This window comes from Medicago truncatula, chromosome 2 (assembly GCF_003473485.1).
Source record: "Medicago truncatula cultivar Jemalong A17 chromosome 2, MtrunA17r5.0-ANR, whole genome shotgun sequence".
In the NCBI taxonomy this organism is placed as follows: Eukaryota; Viridiplantae; Streptophyta; class Magnoliopsida; order Fabales; family Fabaceae; genus Medicago; species Medicago truncatula.
In genome coordinates, this window is record NC_053043.1 from 14,650,469 (window position 1) to 14,673,614 (window position 23,146).

The 23,146-nt window shown below is 37.1% G+C and overlaps 2 protein-coding genes across 3 annotated transcripts; one reads left to right on the forward strand and one right to left on the reverse strand.

Annotated features, from left to right (window-relative positions):
* The first annotated feature begins 7,030 nt into the window (after nt 1–7,030).
* LOC25488173 (cysteine-tryptophan domain-containing zinc finger protein 3) lies at nt 7,031–16,662 on the forward strand. Of its 2 annotated transcripts, XM_039830447.1 has the most exons (12): nt 7,031–7,649; nt 8,743–8,815; nt 8,918–9,030; nt 9,255–9,613; nt 9,644–9,707; nt 9,788–11,058; nt 11,445–11,854; nt 11,963–13,851; nt 13,948–14,105; nt 14,836–14,996; nt 15,121–15,278; nt 15,951–16,662. In XM_039830447.1, exons 1-12 carry the CDS (start codon nt 7,557–7,559, stop codon nt 16,167–16,169), a joined length of 4,968 nt encoding a protein of 1,655 aa, XP_039686381.1. In that variant the 5' UTR covers nt 7,031–7,556; the 3' UTR covers nt 16,170–16,662. The 2 variants fall into 2 exon arrangements, with proteins under 2 accessions (XP_039686381.1, XP_013463294.1); XM_013607840.3 differs by having other exon boundaries at nt 9,255–9,707.
* A 4,177-nt stretch (nt 16,663–20,839) lies between these two features.
* On the reverse strand, nt 20,840–21,472 carry LOC112419349 (uncharacterized). Its single transcript, XM_024776947.1, has one exon. It carries the CDS (start codon nt 21,470–21,472, stop codon nt 20,840–20,842), a length of 633 nt encoding a protein of 210 aa, XP_024632715.1.
* Between the last annotated feature and the right edge of the window lie 1,674 nt (nt 21,473–23,146).

Genomic DNA, 23,146 nt, shown 5'->3' on the forward strand with positions numbered 1-23,146 from the left:
AATCGCGCCGCGCCAATGAAAATGCGCCACGGTTGAAGCGTACGACCCAAGGTACGACAACCTTATCCACAAATCGCGACACACCTGCACAAAATCGCGCCACGACTTGCTTCAGCAGAAACCATCCATTTTGCCAGCAAGATCGCGCCACGCCTCTGAAAATCGCGCCACAATTTTCAGCTTTCACAACATCACAATTTAAAGACAATTTCAACATTTCTCCACCTTGACTTCTAATTGGCGATGATGTCACTTTAACCATCAGCCACCAATCCCCCTTGCATCCAACTACACCAAGTAGCTCCACAAGTCTGCACCAAACCCTCTTCAACCACGGAACGTCTCCCGCTTCCTTGAAGATCACCTTGCATCCAATCACCCTTGGTCTTTTTAGGTAATCACATAAGCAACGCCATATATTCTTCAAACCCTGGAATGCCTTCCGTCCTCTTGAAGAATTCTCATGCTCACAACTAGAGCATAACACCCAAGGCCCTCCATAGTCGTACCATTTCCGGTGTCACTAACTCCACCTCAAGTTGAGATTTCTCTACCCCAACTTCCAATTGCGTACACACTATGCTTTTAACCTTGTAACTCCACCTTAAAGGTTGATCACGAGTATTCTTCACACCGCCTCTCCAGGCTAACCGTGAGTATTCTTCCCACCGCCTCTCTAGGCTGATGTTGAGTGTTTAACGTCTCTCCAGACGATCACCGCTCTACAAGGCATCAATACCAAGGTGAGAACCCTCACCCTCTTCATCCTCCCAACAACATACTACCAAAGCACCCGCATCCTTATACTCTTCGGACACAACATGCGCGGAGTTCTCATTGTCCTCCGGACAATCCCTCTTGAAGTGACCAAACTTGTGACACTTAAAGCACTTATACTTATCCTTGTTACCGCTCTTTGAGCTTCCTCGGTTACCTCTACCTCCACCATTTCCTCTTGAAACATTAAGGCCTTCACTGTTTTCTTCACCATTTTCCTTGCACCACGATTTGCTTCAGCATAAACCATCCATTCTGCCAGCAAAATCGTGCCACGCCTCTGAAAATCGCGCCACAATTTTTAGCTTTCACAGCATCACAATTTGAATACAATTTCAACAGTAGCGATACGAGAATCACCAAGATAGACTTGGTCTTCATCATCCCCCACAAAAGTGTATAAGGTAAAGACATCTCTCAATGCACATATGTGCCTAGTAGCCCATGAGCCTACCGTCCATTTTTTCACATCACTGACAAGATGCACTTCAGATATGATGGCAACAATAACATCATCATCATCTTTCTTATCATCCCCCCTGAATCAAATTTGCTTTTGGCTTAGGAGGCTGATCATTCACTTTCTGAAATCTGCAGTGATATGTTTTATGTTCTTTCTTTCCACACACATAGCAGTAACCTAGGTTTGCCTTAAAATTGATTTTAGTTACTTTGAGAGCATGATCATATTTGTTTTCATACCCTTGTTGTTTGCACGTATTGTTTTGGATTAGATTTGCTCTTGACTCCAAAGCTTTGGCTCGTGCGGCTTCACATTCTTTTTTGCTGGTGCCTTCAATGTTTACGTGCCTGATGAGATCATTAAGAGACATATGCTTGTGCTTATGTTTCATTTGTTGCTTGTAATCATTCCATAAGTTAGGAAACTTTTCAACCAATGCACCAACGACAAACACATCTAGAAGTTTGATGTTCTCCACCTTCAACTCTTCATAATTTGGTGATACTCATTGATCTGCACTTTGATTTCATTGTCCTCTTTCATTTGCCACCGTAAATAGTTTCCAACAATAAATTTATGTTTGGTAGCATCCTCATCAATGTACTTGACATTCATGTTGTCCCAAATTTCTTTGGCAACCTCATAGGAACAGTAGACATCGAAAAGTACATCAGAAAGAATTGTATGGTTACGAACCTTGTTAACATTTGTCCATTTTTCGATTTGTTTGGGATCTTATTTGACTTCATCTAGTTTAACATCATTAGCGGAAGCGACACCGTGGACGTCTAGCAGTGTGAAGATGCGTTCATGTCAACGACGAAAATTATGTCCATCAAAAACTTCAATTCATGAAACGTCTAGGAACTGTTTTGCATAGGCGACCACTGTCGGAGGATAGCTAGCAACTACAAGAGTAAAATATGTGTCATTCTTGTTATTGCCATTGTTAGAATCCTCTCCAGCCATAATTCCTTAGATTGTTGTTTCAAATGACCGAAAAATGATTAACCTGCAAAATAACAAACCGTGAAATAAATTTGAGGCGTGACTACGTCACTGGACAAAGGAATCATCCGAAATATTGTGCAACTCTCCATAATACAACATGTTTTTCTCGGGTGGTAAGCGTAGTGAGACTATCAAGACACGAATAATACACAAACTCAATGACTCAGGCACTTAGTAATTTTGTGAAAAGTGAAAGAAGTATTAAAACAATATTCAGAAGCATTGTTTTAAATGAAATTTCGGTTCTTATAAAGATACTATACCGAGAGATGTCATCAAACGTACAACAATCCATCATGATATTAATCGTAAACACCATTATTTTCAATTATGATTTGAGTTCAAGTATGATGATAACAAAAAACTAAAACACAAAGCAATCGGATTAAAAGAAACAAACGATCAACAACATACTCTCACGTGGTGGGCATCCAGATGAGAGAAACTATAGGAGAGAAAAACCCTAAAAGCTACTGAAGAGTTTTTTCATATGAAACCATAGTAACCTTGACTATTCCAATATATGATGGGTTTATAGGTCTTAAATATGTATTGTAACTATGTGGTGCGTGTGTTAAGAATATATGAATAATTAAATGTACTATGATTATTTGAATAATTGTCTATATTACGAAAGTATTGAATTATGTGATGTGTCAGTATGTGACTTGTACATTGCAAATAACTCGATTATCTATTCATGACAATAATTTAATTAAGGAGTGTCTTGTGTCAGTAGCGAGATAAATACCTGTGTTAGGATTTATGATCCAGTGATATTTGTTGACATTATATAGGTAAGGTATGACAAGTCTAATGATTGTGGAACAAAATCACATAAGACTAATGATGCAGATCTACTTGTTAGATCACATGTGTAGTTTACCAGAGAATTTCTAAGTAACTTCGCAAATTACCCCAATATTGAAAGCTACCACACAACCCTATATTGCTTTTGGAGAATTGTTTGATGGGGTGCAAGTAAATTATGTTGCATTCTCATTTGTGAAGTGTCTCTATATCATGTAAAGTCTTATTGTGTGATGAAAATGTGTCTAGTGAAGCACACATATTATGTGTGCATATCACAATGTGACTTAATTAAATCAAATTTACCTTTAATGTACCTGAGTTATCATAGCATGATAAATATGTTTATTTTATTCTACGACACATTCAAAGTTGTGATTATGTCTTGTAACATGTATATTACGAATCATATGATGTGAGTAGGTGATATGATATTTGTGATCCATATTGTATGTATTTGAATATGTAAGTCTCATATAGATGAACACGACTCTTGCTTATAATTCTACCTTATATCATGTGTTAGAATACTTATTTGTAACCATGTCATGCTTATGTGAATATGTGTCTATGTTTATTTTATGCATGCCTTACCTTAGCATTACTTGATTACTCATACTTTGTTGCTTATTTTTGGCACTTCCAACCCGATATCATGTATTAGAGCACAAATAACTAACTATTAGCCTAAAATAACTACGCTCCAAGTCATTTGTTATGTTTTATTTGGTCTTAAACCATGTCTTATTTTGTAAAATTGTCAACCATGTTTACTATTTTGCGACTTTTGTTTTGAAGATGAAAAATCATCTACTTCTAAGTCCTGTAATTTTTTGATGCTAAGAAATGCCTATTATTAACTTTGGTTTCTTTAATCATAAGAGATTTTGAACAATTTTAGTGTTATGAAGCGTACGGTGTGGTGTCCTCAACCTATTTTAAAAAATAAAATAAATATTACCACTTTTTGAAACTACTACGAATCTCTTTCAAAATTAATGCATTTTATCTTATATTTTAATTTAAGATAAACTATTGCCTATTATTTATTTTCTAAGTGCATGTAGTGTAAAAAATGCAGACAATTATAATATTGGGCTAGATAAATTTTTTGATCCATTTAAATATATTATTTTTAAATTTTAGGCCTTTTAGAGGTTTTCTTGAAACAGTGGTGCCCCAAATACCTTAAATTATCAAATTTGATCATCACTATTAAAATAAGTTAAACACAACATTGTATAGAGTGACTAAAAACAAAATACGTATATTATGGACCACCAACTTATTTCGACACGATTTTATGGTTCATATATGTATATCGTTCTTAGTCCCTCTACACATTTCCACACGTTTAAAATTTAACATCAAAGACCAATTGTGGAAGCAAAAAATATTAGAGGACCATTGTTTCACAAAACATTTGAGGGACTAAAAATGAAAAATGTACAAGGACAAATAATTTATTTAACCCTATAATACTTGTCCTTAATACGTGTAGATGCATTTTTTTTTAATATACAAAGTCTGACTTGGATTGTTTGACAATAAGTGATTCTACCATTTTGAAGTTGAAATTGAATATAACTCAACCCCAAATTTAAGTTAACAAGGCGAGTATGTCTTCTACTTGCTATTTTTTAGGCTACTCGAATATAAAAAAATAATTAAATAATTTTATAGATATGTAGAAATCAATTAATGTGTTTATGCTTCATACTTATAACATATAATAGAAGTCTGCTTATCACCTGAGTTTAATATATATATATATATATATATATATATATATATATGTGTGTGTGTGTAAAATAGAAGCCAATTTTTAATACATATATCTAAGGTTTTTAATTTATTATTTGACTGCATTAAACATAAAAAAAATTATATAAAGAATATTTTTGAATATTTATGCAAGTTTTTCAATTTTATTATTTGTCTGTCATTATAAAATGGACATTTTTTAAATTGCGATATGAAATAAAAATATAGTAAAAAATATTTTAAAATTAATATGAAATACAAAAAATAACATTGCATGTTTATTATATATAGTATCCCTCCCCTTCATCGATCTCTCTCATAAAAAACATTAATTAATATTTACATTCATAAACATACACACAAACCCACGCTCGCGCGAGCTCACACACACGCGCGCGCATAACGACCAACCACAAAATCTTGTTCGTTACACATATAAACATCTCAAATTAAATTTATAATGAACAAGTTGAAGTGCGACAATGCACTTCGTTGAGAAGAGTTTGTCCTCAAACAACAAATAGAAAAATATACATTTATTCCACACCCTGCTCACCTATGAGCCCTACCCTGTCATTTTAACTGTGGGCTGGTGGGGTCACAGACTATTACGTTGAAATTAAAAAATAAACTTTTGTTGACTCAAAATTAAAAAAATTAAAAATAAACTTTATAATACATTTATTAAATTTTTTATAAAAACTACTAAAATTAAAACTAAAAGTAAAGATAATTTTAGGAATTCATGATAGAAAATAAATAAGTTGAAGAAAAAAGGTTTGACGGGTCAATCTGTCTTGGCAACATCATATTTTTTAGGCTTTTTGAACGGGACAAGCTAACTAGCATTGTCGAGCATAAAACTCATCTAACTAAGCAAATAAGTTAAATTGGATCAACCTTCGAGTCCAACATGTTTTACCATTATAATTTTTTTTTTGCCAAGAAGAAAGACAGACATCAGGAGACCACATCGACATCACAACTATGTTGGTACTCGGGGAAGCCTCCGTCCTATGCCCGCGCAAAAAAAATAAAAAAAAATCTCAGTATGGTTTCTCTCGGGAAATTTAGCATTTTCCATAAAAAATATATATAAAATTATGCATAGTAGAAAAGCGACAACACGTTGACATATTAATGTCTTTCTTTACATTAGTAGAGATTAAAAATTTGCCCTTACCGACAATCAAGAGAGTTTGCTAAGACATCAAACAATGTGCTGAATATTTAACAACTTATTTGAATTTGAAGATAAAATGGAGACTAAGGGTTTATTTTTTTTTTTGGTGGTGTCCGAGAACAGACTAAGGGTTTTTTTTTTTTTTTTTTTGACAAAAGACTAAGGCTTTATTATCATCAACTAATCTCACACACCATATTTATTTATTCGTCTTGTTATTACTTTTATCAATCTTATTTTTCCTTTTTTGTCCCTATAAATTTTTCCTTCAAACAACGTGTCCTAAATGTTATTTGTCAACAAATTTAGTCTCCATCGTTAAAGGTTGCACACATAACACTGCATAGAAGGAGTATTTGAAATATGATATATTTATAAAGACAAAACACTTGCGTTAAAATAAATTTTAGTCCTTATAAATTTTTTATTTTAGTCCTTTATACAATGTGATAGTTAACATATTTAAACAAAAAATACCAAATTTATTGGAAAAAAACATTAGAGAACCATTGAAGAAAAATTTCATAGGAACTAATAACAAATATAAGTACCATAAACTTATTTAACCATTTTTTACAATACTACCCAACAATTTTTTTTCAATATACTCTTAACTAGTATTTTTTTGGGTTACTATGACATTAATATGAAGTTTCCACCACTGTTTAAAAATGATTAATATTTTTTGGAAAATCTGTAAGGTCACAAGACGAGTTCTTCCTTCCAACCAATTTTTTTCATACCCATAAGACATACATCAAACCTGATCATATACTTAAAACTTTAAATCCTTTACCACCTCGACCAATCCATAATTTAATTAATTTTGACTAAACTATTATAATTATCTTATAATAACCACTTCAACCAATCCATTGATTAATTAATTTTGATTAAACTATTATAATTATAAGAGAGAAAATGATTAAAAATATTAATTAAATTAATCAAAGAATGAAGAATGAGTTAATATAGTCATGAATACCAAAGCCTCAAAGCATTATTTGGTGTGACATGCGCAGAGAGAGAGAGAGAGAGAGAGAGAGAGAGAGAGAGAGAGAGAGAGAGAGAGAGAGAAGCGAAAGCGAAGTGAAAATCTTTGGAATCCGTTTTGAACTCACTCGCCGTCATTCTTCCACTCTTCACTGATCGGTTTCATCAATCTCCACCGCTTCACCACCAGATTCTGTGGTGCTTTCAACCCATAATTTTTCAATTTTTTTTCTTAATTCAATTCAAGTAAAGTAATGATTTTTATTCTGGTTTATTCTCCTATCGCATGATCACCGTTCGTTTTTGCGGTTTTCTCTTCTGGGTTTTTCGAGGTTTCGTTTTTTCTTTTGTGGGTCGGTGTTTTTTTTCTTGAAAATTGGGAAAAAAAATACTAATTTTTGTTTAATTTGGGTTTTTTTGATAATTTTTTTGGGGGTTTTGTTGAAGTTATGCTGGACTTCAGAGAAGGTTCCAATGTGAAAAGGGTACTTTCTGGAATTTGGAGTTTTTTGGTTTAGGTTTAGAAATTTTTGGTGTGTGTTTGTTTGGTTAAATATGGACGATAATACTGAGCTTGAAGAAGGAGAAGCTTGCTATTATAAGGATGATGATGATGACAAACTTGACCTTGATTCTCTCTCTTACATTGTAAGGGTTTTTTCACATTTGAATTTGCTTTGGTTAGTGGTTTTTATGATGATGATTGATGATGATGATGATGATGATTATGATGAATACAATTTTGATCATTGTATTGTTATTGACCATGGTCTTTCAATGTATCAATGTATTTGGTTCATGGAAGGGCTATAGAATTTGTCATAATTAAACTTTTGTTTAGAGGGACTAAAATCATGAAATTGTTATAATTCAATGCGAAGATAACTTTTGCCTACATTGTTTGTTAATGAAAGTGAAATTCAGCATTGGTGAAATTGTTAGTTCATTGTTCGTTATAATTTGCTTTATTGTCAATTGACAAAAAGTGAGTTGGTTTTTGGAAACTACCAACGCATATTATGAATTGATTTTGTTGTTTTGTAATGCTTTAGATTGTTATTCTCTGCCACACCATGAATAAAAGTATAGTTTATTGGTTACCAAGTAACGGTATCTACCAACTTTCATCGCTAACTAGGTAATAAATTCATGTGCTACATGGTTCGTTATTGTTCATAAGGGGTTTGACACATTAATTGTTTTTGCAATGCTTTAGATGATTATGCTCTGCAACATAACGAATAAAAGTATTGTTTATCGGTTACAATGTAACCGTATCTACCAACTATCATCGTTAACTTGCTAATAAATTCATGTGCTACATTGTTCGTTATCGTTCCTAAGGGTTTTGACACATTAATTGGTTTTGTAATGCTTTAGATGATTATGCTCTGCAACATAACGAATAAAAGTATTGTTTACCGGTTACCATGTAACTGTATCCACCAACTATCATCGTTAACTTGGTAATAAATTCATGTGCTACATTGTTCGTTCTTGTTCATAACGGTTTTGACACATTAATTGTAGATGCTTTTCAGATTGTTTATGTTTTTAGATTTGTATTTTGTCCCTTTGAGTATGTTGGTGCCGACTAATCAAATGATAGAACAAATGATAATTCTTACATACTTTTATGGTTCATACTCCTCGCAATTGTAATTTTTCTCCAATGTCCTCTTTGTTAAATTTATCACGAAAATATTAGGACTAATAATATGATGTTTCTTGATTCTTGAAGGACGAGAGGATTCAACATGCTCTGGGCCATTTTCAAAAGGACTTTGAAGGTGGCGTTTCTGCTGAGAATTTGGGTAAGTGGCATAATAAAAGTCATAGCTAGTAATGAGAAATGAAAGAGCTGTCTTTGCGTGCGTCCATAAGGCGATGTTATCAGATATCATGATATGTTTCAGGTTCAAAATTTGGTGGCTATGGTTCCTTTCTACCTACCTATGAACGCTCTCATCCAAGGACTCCACAAGGAAACCACAGCTCACCAAAATCTCCAATCGTTCTCCACAAGGAGGTATAACTATATTTTTCTTTGTTAGAGGTAGTTTACTGAATGTCTACTTGAGATAGTTGGTCTGTGAACCAACCAGTTAGTGATTGTTAGGAGTTGGTTACAACTGTATCAGTTAAATGTTGATAAACAGCGGCTATAATGGCGCTATAACGTTTATGGCGTAGCAGAATTTGAACAAATCACCATTATTCTGCGATAACATTATGGGTTACGTTTTTGTACAGGCTGAGGCTGGGTCTAACAGAAAAGCACCCTCAAATATGCCTCCTTCTGCAAGGATTGGAAATGCTTCTCTTAGTTCAAATTCATTTCGTGATGTAAGGTCAGCTTCGGTAGATGTCTCAGCGAAGAAAGACAGTGGAGTTTCTTCCAATGATGTAGTTGGGAGGTGCACTTTGAAAGATGATACTGCAATTAAGAAAGGAAATTCAACTGACCAAAGAACGCTGAAGTTTAGACTCAAAATGAATTCCAACTTCTTAGCGCAAAAAACTGCAGAAATTTATAGTGGCCTTGGGCTTGATGACTCCCCGTCTTCCTCAATGGAGCATAGCCCTGTGGAAAGTGAAGGCACTCCTCCACCTCCACCTCCACCTCCACCTCCACCTCCACTTCCACCTCCACCTCCACCTGTATCTAAAGCGAATGCTGAGGATTCCGAAATCGGCATTATTCAGGTAGAGGACCTTTTCTATTTCTACTGTATAGTTCTGTTAGATAAATTAAATTATTTACTTTTTATTAAATGGTTATGTAGGTTATGACTTCCTTTCCGTTCCCTGGAGGTATCATAACATCACCTCTTCATGAAAGTTTGCTATCCTCAATGAAAAACGAAAAAATCATTGGAGACAGAAGATATATGTCTTCTCGTAATTGTCATCAAGAACCTCGTTCCATGTCTACTGATGAATCAGATTCTTTTGTTGCGGACGGCCATTTGAAGAAGAGGATAGTGAGAATAGTGAGACAAAAGGAAAAGAAGTTGGAAGAGAAGCAAGTGAATGGCACCCTTCCTGAGAAAGATATTGCATTGCATACGAAGAAAAGGTTGGGGAGCAGGACACCAGATTGCAAGGAATTTCTCTCTAATGAATTGAAATCGACACCTATGTCAAGTTCAATTTGTGATGTGGGTGAAACTGCCGAAGTGACTGCTAAAGCTTCTAATGTCTCCAAAAAGTTTAGTGATAATGGGGTGCAAGGCAGAATGGTTTCTGTTGAAGCATTGAAGGAGGAATCATTGGAGTCTATATCTGGTCATGATTTTAAAAAGACTGAAAAGCAAAATGCTGGCAATGGATTAAGGAAAAATGTTTTAGAAGACAAACTGGAAAGTTCCAAAAAGGATAGTTCTACTGACCCTAATAATGACGACAAGTGTAATAATGCTTACATGATTTCCAAAAATGTTGAGCGTGATGCAGTCAAGTGTAAGATTGACAAAATGTATGAGACCCCTCAGAGAGTAAAGGTTGTATCTGATGGGAAGAACAAGTCCAAAGGTGACCGAAGTCCTGGGAAACCTGAGGTTGTTGCAAGAGAAGATAGCGTTGGTGGTACTAATAATCCAACAGTAACTGATAAAGGGAGTGCTGGGTTTAACACAGATAGTAAAAGTAAAATGATCAAAACAAAGTCAGTGAAGGATAATAAGGTCAGACATGGTAGCAAAGGTTCATTGAAAGCAAAACACTTAGATCAGAAAATTGAAGCTTTTCCTGGTAATAGTGCTGTAAAATCTTCTAAGTCCAACGAAAAACAGATTCCATTTGGGGCTAAAGTAAAGGAAAGACCAAGTGGCAATAAAGTGGTAGCCAGGCCATTCCAGACAGATACTTTGGGTTTATCTCCTATGGCTGAAAATAACCCTGCTCCGGAGATGATTCCAACAGCAGTAGCAGCACCTCAACTTATTAATGAAGACTGGGTAGCTTGCGACAGTTGCCAGAAATGGCGGCTTCTACCTACCGGTGTAACACCCGATCAACTGCCAGAGAAATGGTTATGTAGCATGCTTTATTGGCTGTAAGTTGCTTCTTTATGTTGGTTGAAATTATGCAGATCATATTATTTTAGATGTCTATATTGCACCAACACTTCACATTGAAGCCGTGTTCGGTGTCTGACATGTAACACTGACACGGCATTGTCACACATGGTTACATTCAAATAATTTCTTGCCTGAAAATATGACTGTTGTCGGCGTCAGTGTCGTGTCCGATGTTCTTGTTTGTGTCGGTGCTTCCTAGCTGGATGTCCAGTTAGTATGATGTTGTATTATCAACAATAGTTAAGGACTATCTTGAATGATATACCAGTTACCATTTTTTTTCCTTCCATTCTCTCCATTTGTGCTTACTTTTGAGTGCGCTCTATGTTTCATTGCCTCATTGCTCTCCTGAATTTGTTAGGCCTGGGATGAATTCTTGTGACATCAGTGAGGATGAGACAACAAAGGCACTGTATGCTTTATATCAAATGCCAATGTCTGAGGGTCAAAATAATTTGCAAACGCATGCCTCTGAAACAGCATTTGGTGTAAGCTTTACTGATGCTTTGAAGTTTGGACTGAATCAGAAAAATTCCAGTTCTGATGTATTGCCTGATCGAGGAACGAAAAAACATGTTTTTAAGGAAAAGATGATGTCAGGAAAGATCAATGCTCAAGCATCCGGAAAAAATAGAAGCATGAATGACGTGAATCAACATCCTACGGATTCAAAACCAATGAAGACAATGAGTTCTAAACATTCTAGCAGGTTTGACAACATGATCGAAGATAAACATGTGTCTGAAGAGAAAGAAATGCAAATAAGTGGAGGTACCTCATTTAATTTAGAGTTAATATATTGTTATTTCAGATTAATATTTTTGTTTGAAAATTGAAAGTTTATTTAAATATTCCCGTGGTTTCTTCAAACATGCGCAGGTAGTAGAAAGCCTATTAAGTTGAAACGTAAGATGGATGCTGATCAATCTAGTTCGGGAACTCCCAAGAAATCAAAAACTGAACATGTGCCCTATGCTGATAGACAATCAGATCCTGGCATGGGCCTTGGGAAAGTTGTTCTAAATGCAAGAAACAGTGTACCAACAAAAGCTAGCAGGAAGGATGTGGGAAAGTATGATGAGTTTGGTTTACCCGATGATGATGACGAGGACAGCTTACTAGCTCCTGTAAAGAAAGAGAGAGATCAGGTTGAGGTCACTTCTGGTGTTTGCTCCTTGGATGCGAAGAATACCAGTAAAAATGGTGGTTTAACGAGGAAACGGAAATTCAAGGACTGTCCGGATGATGAGACTGAGAAGCATAACAGGTCATCCTCTTTGCATGGTGATAAGCAATGCGGTGGAGGGGGAAACACAAGTAAACTTCGGATGGAAAGTCAGCATAAAATTTTGAAACAAGAGGCAAAATCAGTAGCTGAAGGTGATGATAAATTGAGGAAAGGTGAGATGAGGCGAGTTTCCTTACCAGGCAATCAAGACCAACTGACGGTTGAGACAGAAGGAAGATACACTGACAAAGACCGCCAGCCAATGAAGCGCAGAAAAAATGTTGCATCTCATCAAGCTTTGGACGGTATTTCTCCATTGGGCTTTGGAGGACAACTAGCATTTGCAGCAACTTCAAGCTCTTCAAAGGTTTCAGGTTCTCATAAAGCTAGAACCAACTTCGATGATGTGAAAGGTTCTCCTGTGGAATCTGTTACTTCGTCACCTTTGAGGTCCTCTAACCTAGATAAACGTGTTTCAGCAGCAAGAGACATTTCAGTGAAGGATGATTCTGTAAAAGTCAGTCTGTCTTCAAGGAGAAGTGCAAATAATGGGGAGGGGAAGTTATCATTAAGGTTGAAGGGGAACAAGATTCTGTCTAATGCACATCCTGCGCCACATAAATTATCTTCAGAGTACCAGATTAAGGAAGCTAAAGACAAAATCAGGGTCCAAGCGAAAACTTCCTCTGAAATTAAGGGTAATCGTTTGCTTGGTGTTCCCGTTGAAGAGCATGGCAATTGTGCTAATAGCATGCGTCATGCCGAGAAAGTAAACAAGAACAACCAGAACGAACTTTCTGGGAAGAAACCTGACAAGGTTACATCATTGCACAGCATGGAAATGAACAGAAGGTCCGGTTCTCAGGTTGGTACAGATAAGATGAAGGTTTTGGCATCAGAGAATTGTTATTCCAAGAATGGTGGAAGGCATGATTCAGAAGTTGACCCTAGTCATCGTTCATTTGGTACCGAGACAAGAAATGATGCTAAATACTGTTCTCCTATGTCTAAATGTGAGATTGACAATATAAGTCAGAAGAGTGCTTTAAGACATGGGTCAATCGAAACTGGAAAGCAAACCGAGGTGAAACAAAAAAACTTCGAGAAACCAGTAATGAATATGGATAGTCAACATAGTACTGGTGGTACTAGAAAGACTATCTCCCAGCAGAACGTGACTCAGGATGTTGAGGAACAAAACAAAGTTAATCATGTAAGCACAGAATCAAGAGACAGGAAATCCAAAGCTCTTGGATCTGCTGATGCTGAAATAAAAAGGGAAACATTAACTTTACCTCGGTATCAAAAGGGAGACATGTCTAATGAACATCCAGTCCATGCTGGCAACAGTGGTTTGACCAAGTTAGCGAGATTATCTGCTGATTCTAGCAGCAATGTCTTAGTTAATTGTAGTTCTGGAAGTGTTCCACCTGGTCAACAACTCACTGTGTCAAGTCCTGTGAGAACAAATGCTAACCAAACTTCCGTTGACATTCTGGAAGAAGCCTCAAAGCTAAAAGTCAAAGCAGATACTTATAAGGTTAATTGGATCATTTCAAGATTTTACTTCTTATCTTTGGTTGGATCTACCACCTTTCTTTTTCTAACTGATGATGTAATACTGTTTATTTCATAGAACTCTGGATTTGATTTTGAAAGTAATGAGACCTACTTTGAAGCTGGTTTGAAGTTTCTGCATGGAGCATCTCTTGTAGAAAGTTGTCACAATGAGATTAGCAAGCATGTGGAGATGAGTCAAATGCAAATTTATGCCACTGCAGCCAAACTTTTCAAGTATGCGAAAATATTATGAAGCTATAAGTAAATTTATCATTTTATTTAGATTTGTGGTTAATTTAGTTATTGGTCAAAGTAAATTTTGGAAAAAAAGGTTTGTCAACAAATAAGGTTGAAAGTGACAGATAAGGCTTGGAAGTAATTTGGTTGTGATAGAAGAATGGATTTTAACTTGTTATAGTTATAGATTTTAGTCTATATGCTGAATATAGTAAATTGTATTAAAATATTGGGAAATTATATAGTAGTGAATGTCACTTTTTCTCACTGTATTCTCCTGTCTTTTTAGTGTATTTTAGGATTCTTCTTTTGCAGACAATATGCTCTATAAAATATATGGCAACAATAGTTGCATGATCCTGTGTTAGCAAAATGCTCCTACTTTGCCTAGTTGTTACAATTACTGGAGTGTAAAACTACATTGATTGCTTGTGAAGTTGTGTTTAGTTTTCATTATCTTTAGGTTAGGGAGGGGGTCATATTCATATCTCATTTCGGGAATCACAAAAGCCAATCATCATTTTCAATATGCTTTTCTCAATTTTTATAGAATTGCCTGCTTAGGTCAATTGTTTTTGCTGTTTTCTACTTCTCACAGACTTGCTGTTATTTCATTTGCTTGTCTTGACAACTTGTATAAAATTGTTTCATTATGACATAAAAGTCTGAGTTGGAGCTATTGTCTCAGCATGCCTTCATTCGTAAAATACCTTGTAATGTTTTTCAGGTCATGTGCCTTTGAATATGAAAGTCGTAAGGAAATGGCAGCAGCTGCTTTAGCATATAAATGCATGGAGGTGGCATACATGAGAGTGGTTTACTGTAAACATTCTAGTACAAACAGAGATAGGTGTGAGTTGCAATCAACTCTTCAAATGGTTTCTCAAGGTAACGAAACACGGTTTGATGTCAATATATGCATCTTGAGGCTTATCAGTCAGCATTGTGTGTTTTGTCATCTTCAAGCAATGAATAAACAAAATTAGTGCACTGTTTTTTTTGTTTTTTTTAGGTGAATCTCCTTCATCTTCGGCATCTGATGTTGATAACTTAAACAATCAAGTTGCAATGGATAAGGCTACTTTGCCCAAGGGTACTAACGCCAATGTTGCTAGTAACCATGTCATTTCTGTTCGAACTCGTCCAAGTTTGGTCAGGCTTCTTGATTTTGTAAGTTTAACTTTTTATATACCTCGTGTTTTTATTTGGAAGCCCCATGGATTTCTTGGTTTATCGATAGAAGATATCAGTTGGAAATTTCGTTGTCTTAGATAGAATACAATAACAACCAAGCCTTTTGCCATTAGTTCTTTCCTTGATGAAATGTTTGAGAAAAACAAGTATGATTTGATTGTTAACTGATTTTTCTATGCAAGAGAAGTTCAAAATTGATCCTTGGACAATTTTCTATTGCATGCAAGATCATTGCTAATACTTGAGAATTGAGATTCCTCGAAAGCAATAAGGATAGTTGTCAGGAAAGATATGTAGTGTTGGGTTCAAGTGGTTAATACCTTAAGGTCGAATTGTTTGGGAGAACCCGAGTTCAAATCTGACTAGAGCACTCATTAGTGAGTCTTTACTTACCTCCTTACCGAACTCCAGATTACTAGCCCCCTTTCTCAGGAATTGAAGGGTTTTAGGACAGTAAATAAGGCATGTAGTGTTGAATGTCACTGAAAACTTGTAATGCATGCTTCTTCCCACTTCACCTCAATACTTTGCCGTTAGCATGTACAGTTATTGAGTTTCACTATAGACACTAAAGGTGTATCTTAAGGACTTACTGTGTATCTATATTATTTTATGGAATATTGGGTGATAGTTTTTGTGATATTGCAGACTCAGGATATAAATTTTGCAATGGAGGCTGCTACAAAATGTCAGTGCACATTCGGTGCTGCCAATGCGATGATGGAAGAAACACGGAATAGGGACTGTATAACTTCTATTAGGAGGGTTATTGATTTCAGCTTCCAGGATGTAGATGAGCTTGTACGCCTGGTTCGGAATGCGACAAAAGCCATAAGTGGTGCTGGTCTTGGTGGTGCTAGAGATTAACTTGATCATCATGTATATAATGTATTTTTCTAAGTTGTGCTTCTCCACTGAGATGGCATTCTGAAAGGAAGAGGAAATCTGCTAAGTTGGCTGGTTGCTGGGATATGTTACCTTTGTGTACATTTGTACAAAAAAAATGTGATTGCTCAGAAATTTTGTAAGGAGATTTTAATTAAGGGTTCTTAGTAGGGGCATAACACACCCTTATATTATGAGTTAGAAAGAGGGAAGGGATAATGCATTAGAGTTCAGTGCTACATTCTTTGCTCCACTTAATTGGAGCCCTAGAAAAAAGAATAGAATATGGAGATGTTAGGAGGAAGCAACCATTTTTGAGGGCGTTGAATACTGATATAGTTATAGTAGGTCCAATTTTTTTATGATAAACTCTTTGGTGTTTATGATATCAAAAATTTTGAATGAATAGAAATCCTTGCAGAAAATTAATTTCCTTGTGCTGTGTATGTCATCTAATATAATTCGATGTTAAACATATATTCCGGAGTTGAATATCATTAGCTGGGTTATAATGGTTGTTCTACAATAAACTTTTGATCCTATTTACGATTTTTGTCTTTCTATTTTTAAATTTGAAAATGTAGTTTCCAAGTTTTTTAAGAGATTTTTTTTCACTGCAGAATTTGTGGTTTAGTTTGCAGATGTATCAAGTTAAATAATGAGTTTCTTTCAACAAAAAATGAAAACGGTAAATAATGAGTTGGATAATTAAAAAGAGTTAGATGCTGATTTGAAAATAAAATAGTGTGAGAACCAGTTGATTTGTACACAAAACCATACTATATGATGCTTGAATTTCAAGCCTTCTGCATTTAAAAATTCAAAGCCCTTCTGTTGGCAGGATAAACACGTATAGGTAGACACCACCTAGCATCTCTAGATACTAGTATAACTTATTTCTTTAGGGATATTATCACAAATAACTTCACTTTTAAAAGTTTTGATTTTATGCCACATTGACCTAAATTCGACATTCCATTTATCAATTTTTTTTGGAGAAGGGACAATTATTATTAATAACGGAGACACTAATGATCATTTTACTACTATTTAAGGTGAGATTTGGACCACATTTCTTGAAGTTACAAAGTCAAATTTTATCACTAAGAGCATGATTATCGTCTGTGACATTTTTTTTTTTGGTTACAAAAGCTAAAAAGAAGAGAAAAAAAACAAGACAGGAAAGAAAAAAAACACGCCTAAGCTCTAGGAAACGCAGTTCCCATGGCGTCTAATCTTATCAAAGGAAGAAGATCATAAGGAGGGGCTGTATGTCTTGCAAACTCACCGTTTGAATTTGCACCAATCTTTGCCATGAAATCCGCACATTGATTTCCTTCTCTAAGACAATGTTGTATGGAGAAGTTTGTTGAGAATAGCAAGTCTTGAATGTCTTGAATTAAAACAGCATAAGCATGGAAGCGGAAGCTACTGTTAGTGAGCAGCTTGACTGATAGCAGCGAATCTGTATAGCAGACCATTTCTTCAATTCCATTTTCGATTGCCATGAGTAAGCCTCTGTGAATTGCCGTAAGTTCAGCGAACAAGATGTCCGTGGTTGCTTCGATAAATCCGGAGAAACCTTGAAGGAAAAAGCCTGCTGAGTTACGTAATATACCTCCGTAACCGGCTCGAACTGGAGAACCCAAGCAGCTGCCATCCACATTTAACACGGCACCAGTGTAGTTGGTATTGTTCCAGCGAATCATTCTTTCTGAGAACTGGACAGGCGCGGCTTGGTATGATGCGTTAATAGCAGAGACTGAACTGTGAATATTAAACATAATCCGATGGAGAGACCAAAATTCATGGTTAAGGCACATTAAATTGCGGTGTCTCCACGTCCACCAGAGTGCGGCAAGGAAGAGGGAAGAATGGATTCCAGCAGCGTGCTTTTTAATCCAGTTATGTGGTATAGCTTCATTGAGAAAAACGTTATCAGTAAAACCGAGCTGGTACCAAATAATGGAGGAGAAGCGACAATCCCGAAGGCAATGCATTATGGTTTCTTCGTCTTCTCCACATCTCGAACAGGTAGAAGAGGGAGCCATATGTCGGTGTTGGAGAAGAGATAGAGTCGGGATCGCGTTATGGCAAGCCAGCCAAATCAACAGTTTGAATTTTTCGGGGGATTTTAGCTTCCATATCCAAGACCAAGAGTGGGTAGATGGCGGGTTGATGTCAGTATCCGAGTTGCAAAGTAGCCAAGAATAGCCGCTGTTTGCTGTGTATACCCCATTAATATTGTGTCTCCATATGGTGGTATCTTCAACTCTGTCATTAAATCTGAAGTTGGTGTTATTGATGTAATCTGCAATTGCTGGAGGCAGATTAGTGTAGAGAGCATGAGTGTGTTGGCCGTTATGGGTGAAAACATCTTTAACTGTGAGTTGAATATCATGTATGTCAATGATGGGAACCAGTGAACCAATCAGTCCGTGGGGGCTCCAATTATGAAACCAAAAAGAGGAGTTACCTGAGCCAGCACGCCATAGATAACCATTACGGAGAATATTTTTTGCTTTGATGATGGAAGACCAAGTGGGTGAACTGTTACTACTGCAGGTGGCTTGAAGGATGTTTGACCCTGTGGCGTATTTGTTAGATAGCATGTTAACCCATAATTTGTTTGTTGATTGAACCATGTCCCAAACAAGTTTTCCAAGGAGACAAGTGTTTGCTTCTCTAGCTCTCCTAATTCCCAATCCTCCAGACCGTTTTGGGGTAGTTACTTTCTTCCACTTTACCAAGTTAACTCCTTTGTTGTTTGTGTCTTTCCAAAAGAAATTCCTGGTTGTCTGATCAATACTATCACAAATACTCTGAGGAAGCCAATTAATCTGCATATAGTAAGTGGGTATGGAGGATAAAACATATGTTGCTAAAGTCAGTCTACCTGTTTTATTGAGTAGCCTGTTCTTCCAAGTTGCCAAGCGAGATTTCATTTTTTCAATGATGAAGTTGAAATCGTTCCTCTTGGGGCGTCTATGGAGCATAGGGAAACCCAAATACTTGCCAAGTGAGGTTGTGCTTTGGATTCCGGATATGGCGGTGAGGCTGGTGATTTTTCCATGAGGAGTGCTTGACGAGTAAAAAGCTCTTGACTTAGCAATGTTGATTCTCAACCCCGAGGCTTGACTGAATCTTTCAAACAAATCATGAATAAGATGAACCTGAGAGGTCTTTGCTTCAGTAAAGAGAAGGACATCATCTGCAAATAGGAGATGGGATAAATGCGGCCCCGTAGGAGTGATTTGGATGGGTGCCCATCTTCCTTGGGCAACTGCTGAGTTTATAGCAGCGGATAGCTTTTCCATGCAAAGGATGAAAAAATAAGGGGACAACGGATCACCTTGTTGGAGGCCATGAGAAGGCTTGAAAGGCGGCAACTTGTTCCCATTCCAAAGTATAGAGTAACTCGGAGAAGCTACGCAATGCATGATGAGCTTGATGGTGATGTTAGGAAATCCAAAATCATGGAGGCAGTTGTTTAGGAATTCCCAGTTGACGTTGTCGAATGCTTTCTCCAAATCAAGCTTGAAAGCTACGTATCCCTTCTTCCTCTTAGATCGCTTCATGAAATGAATAATTTCCTGCAAAACAATAGAGTTATCTGCAGTGCCCCTACCAGGCAGAAAACTGCTTTGATAGGGACCAATAATGTTAGTAAGAATAGGCCGAAGCCTGTGAACCAGTACCTTTGTAATAATTTTGTAAGTAATATTACAAAGGCTGATGGGCCTGAAGTCTTTGTAAGTGGTGGGTGGGTCAATTTTTGGGATAAGTGCAATGAGAGTGTTTGAAATCTCTGGATCAAAGTAACCTGTTTGGAAAGCTGTTTGGACCATATGGAAAATGTCATTGCCAATAATATGCTAGTACTGCTTGAAGAAGATGCAATGGAAACCATCTGGACCAGGGGCTTTGTAGGGCTTCATGGAGTTAAGGGCAGCATAAACTTCATTTTTGGTGATTGGTGCGGTTAGGGAGATTTTTCCCTCTTCATCAATGGAAAGGTGGGTACCTTCAGTAAAAGTTCGGTCACAGTTGGCTTGGCTAGCAGTGAAGAAAAGCTTGAAGTAATTTTGTGCTTCTTGCTGGAGAGTATCACTATCGGAGGACCAAGTGCCACAGGGGAGCTGAAGTCTATGTATCCGATTTCTCTTTCTTCTAATTATGGTTTGAGTGTGGAAGAAAGCGGTGTTTTTATCCCCAAATTTCACCCATTTTTCTCTTGATTTTTGGTACCAAAGCATTTCTTCTTGGAAAAGAATATGATTGTATTCTTTTTGGAGCTCTTTTTCAAGGTGGGAGTGCCGGATGGAATCAACCCTTTCAAGATAATTTTGAATTCCTTTGAGTCGGTTTTCAATATGCTTTTTTCTTTGGAAAATGTTGCCGAAGACTTCATGATTGAAAATGGTGGAATTATCTTTGACTTTGTTCAAGGCCGAAATGATGTTTTGGTTGCGGGGTTGCCAAGAATTTTTTACCAATCTCTCGTAGTCGACATGATCAATCCAAGCTGCTTCAAAACGAAAAGGCCGCTCACCTCTAGATAAAGGTAGGCCCCCAAAACGAAGGAGAAGAGGATTGTGGTCAGAATGGAGCCTACAAAGAACCTCAACGAAAGCTTCTGGGAAGTTCATGTGTCAGTTAACATTAGCCAAACCTCTATCAAGCTTTTTGGAGAGAATGCGGATGCCATTATTGTTTCTATGCCAAGTAAACTTTCCGCCCGTGGTTGTGAGGTCAAGGAGATTGCAAGAATTCATAAAATTTGAGAAGGAGGCAGCTCGGCTATGGTTGAAAACGCCACCTCTTTGTTCACTTGGTAGGAGAGTTTCGTTGAAATCACCTATGATCATCCATGGCGCATCAATGGAGTGGTTGAGATTTATTAAATGAGTCCAAAGGGTGGGGCGTTGGGTTGGGTTAGGGCTTGCATAGATGCAAGTGCAAAAGGAGGAAGCATTGCCACGGTTAATGGTGAAGGTTAGGGAGTGATGGTTAGAATCAGTGATAGTAGTTAAAATGTTTGTAGCGGAGTGTTTTAGAAGCCAAATTCCTCCAGAATGGCCATTGGCTTCTATGATGTGAACGGGGGTATAATCAGTGTTAGCCCAGAAAGTGGATAGTCTAAGATAAGGAACATGAGTCTCATAAATTGCTATGAAGGTTGGGTTGTGTTTTCTCATCAAATCTTTAAGGTTTCTTCTTGCATTGTTATTGTGAGCCCCTCTAATATTCCAAGAGAGGATGGTAATATCAAGGAGAGCTTCCATAACAACGTAATCTGAAAAGAACAAGAGAAAAATGATGCTACGTGACCATGTCTTCCTCTTGTGCTTCGTGAGTATCCAGGTTCTGTTGAACAACATCATCATGGTGGTCATCTTCGATGGTTTCACAAGTTTGGTATTTTAAGGAGTTGTTGGCTTCGTGTTCAGTTTGAATGGAGGGAGTAGTGAGCATGAAACTAGGATTGGCCTCAGGTGTTTGATTATTGATAACAATGGGAACATTTTTTTGAGCTTCATTAGTGGTAGTTTGTTTATTTGGTAATTGTTGAGTTGTTTTAGGCACGTGCGGTTCAGGAGTGGCCTTGCGGTTGAGTGGGGGCGACAACATTAAAGGGTTGACATGGGAGAAGTCAAAAATCGGCTCATCAGTGGTGATGTCGTCATGCCTGCGACGTTTTGTGTCTTTAGGAACTTGATGGGTGCGTGTTTGGTCAGTAGTGGGGTAAGGGCGTGGCTGGTTGTTAGGATTGAGTGGGCCAGCTTTGTTTCTAATAGTTAGACTGTTAAGGGCATTGAATTTGTTAATTTTTTATGTAACGGTTTTTTGTGGATTTATGATGGGGTTTTTTGTTGGTTTCTTTTTTCTATTGACAAGTAACCACTCCCCATGTAGCACATGATTATCTCCATCAATGCCAATTAATTGGTCATCATTAGGTAATGATTCTTTAGGAAAAGTAGTAACTGCTTTACCTTTTTGTGCGTTATGAATTAAATGCTCATCGGAGGTGGCTGTTGGCCGTGTTTGCTGGCTGTCGGCGGCTGGTTGGTGGCGTGTTGGTTCGCCGGGGGTGGGTTGTGCCGAATTTGTTGAGCAGTTCCTTCCCAAGTGACCATAGCATCCGCAGTTGGTGCAAATTAGGTGGAGACCCTCATACTGAACTTTGTACCAAAGTCCGTTGACCCAAATTTTCCCTACCACCGGCACAGTCAGATCAATTTCCACACAGACTCTGGCGAATTTACCTCTTTCAATTTTCAGGGTGTTTGTGTCAACTTTGATGGGGCGGCCAAGAGCAGAAGCCATAGCTAACAAGAAACTCTCATCATAGTACACTAAGTTCAGACCTGGGAATCTAACCCAAACAATTGTTTTGTCCACTTTAGCATTCGGAGATGCAAATTCAGGCGACCAGTGGGTGACTGTGAGGCAGTGATCAAAGATTAACCAAGGGCCTCCCGTGATGACTTTTTCTTTGTCTGCAGCTTGATCAAATTTCACCATGTAGAAACCGTTATCATTGTCCATGATTTCAAAACCCCCTTGTGGTCTCCATGTTCGTTGTAGCCTTTCTCTCATGGTGTGGTAGCCGAGATTTTTCCCCAGCAACTTGACAACAATAGCGTCCTTCCATGGCGTGCATAATTCTTGGAAGACAGATGGTTCAAGGTAAACCTTTGGAAGGAGTCGGTTACCATTCTCGTGTTCAATACGAACAAGATTTTTCTCGATCATGTCTTCCTTTTCACGGAACATTGGTTCTTGAGAGGGTCCTAGGAGTTTGTCACGGAAAAAGATCTTTGGGGATGGTGGCTTGTGTGGATCGGGTGGTTTTTTGGTGGCTTGAAGGTTGTGGTCACTCAGAGCAGAGAAAACGAACTCAAAGCTCATTACACTATCCTTCTTCCTATTGGTCGGTTTCCAATAAATTTTGT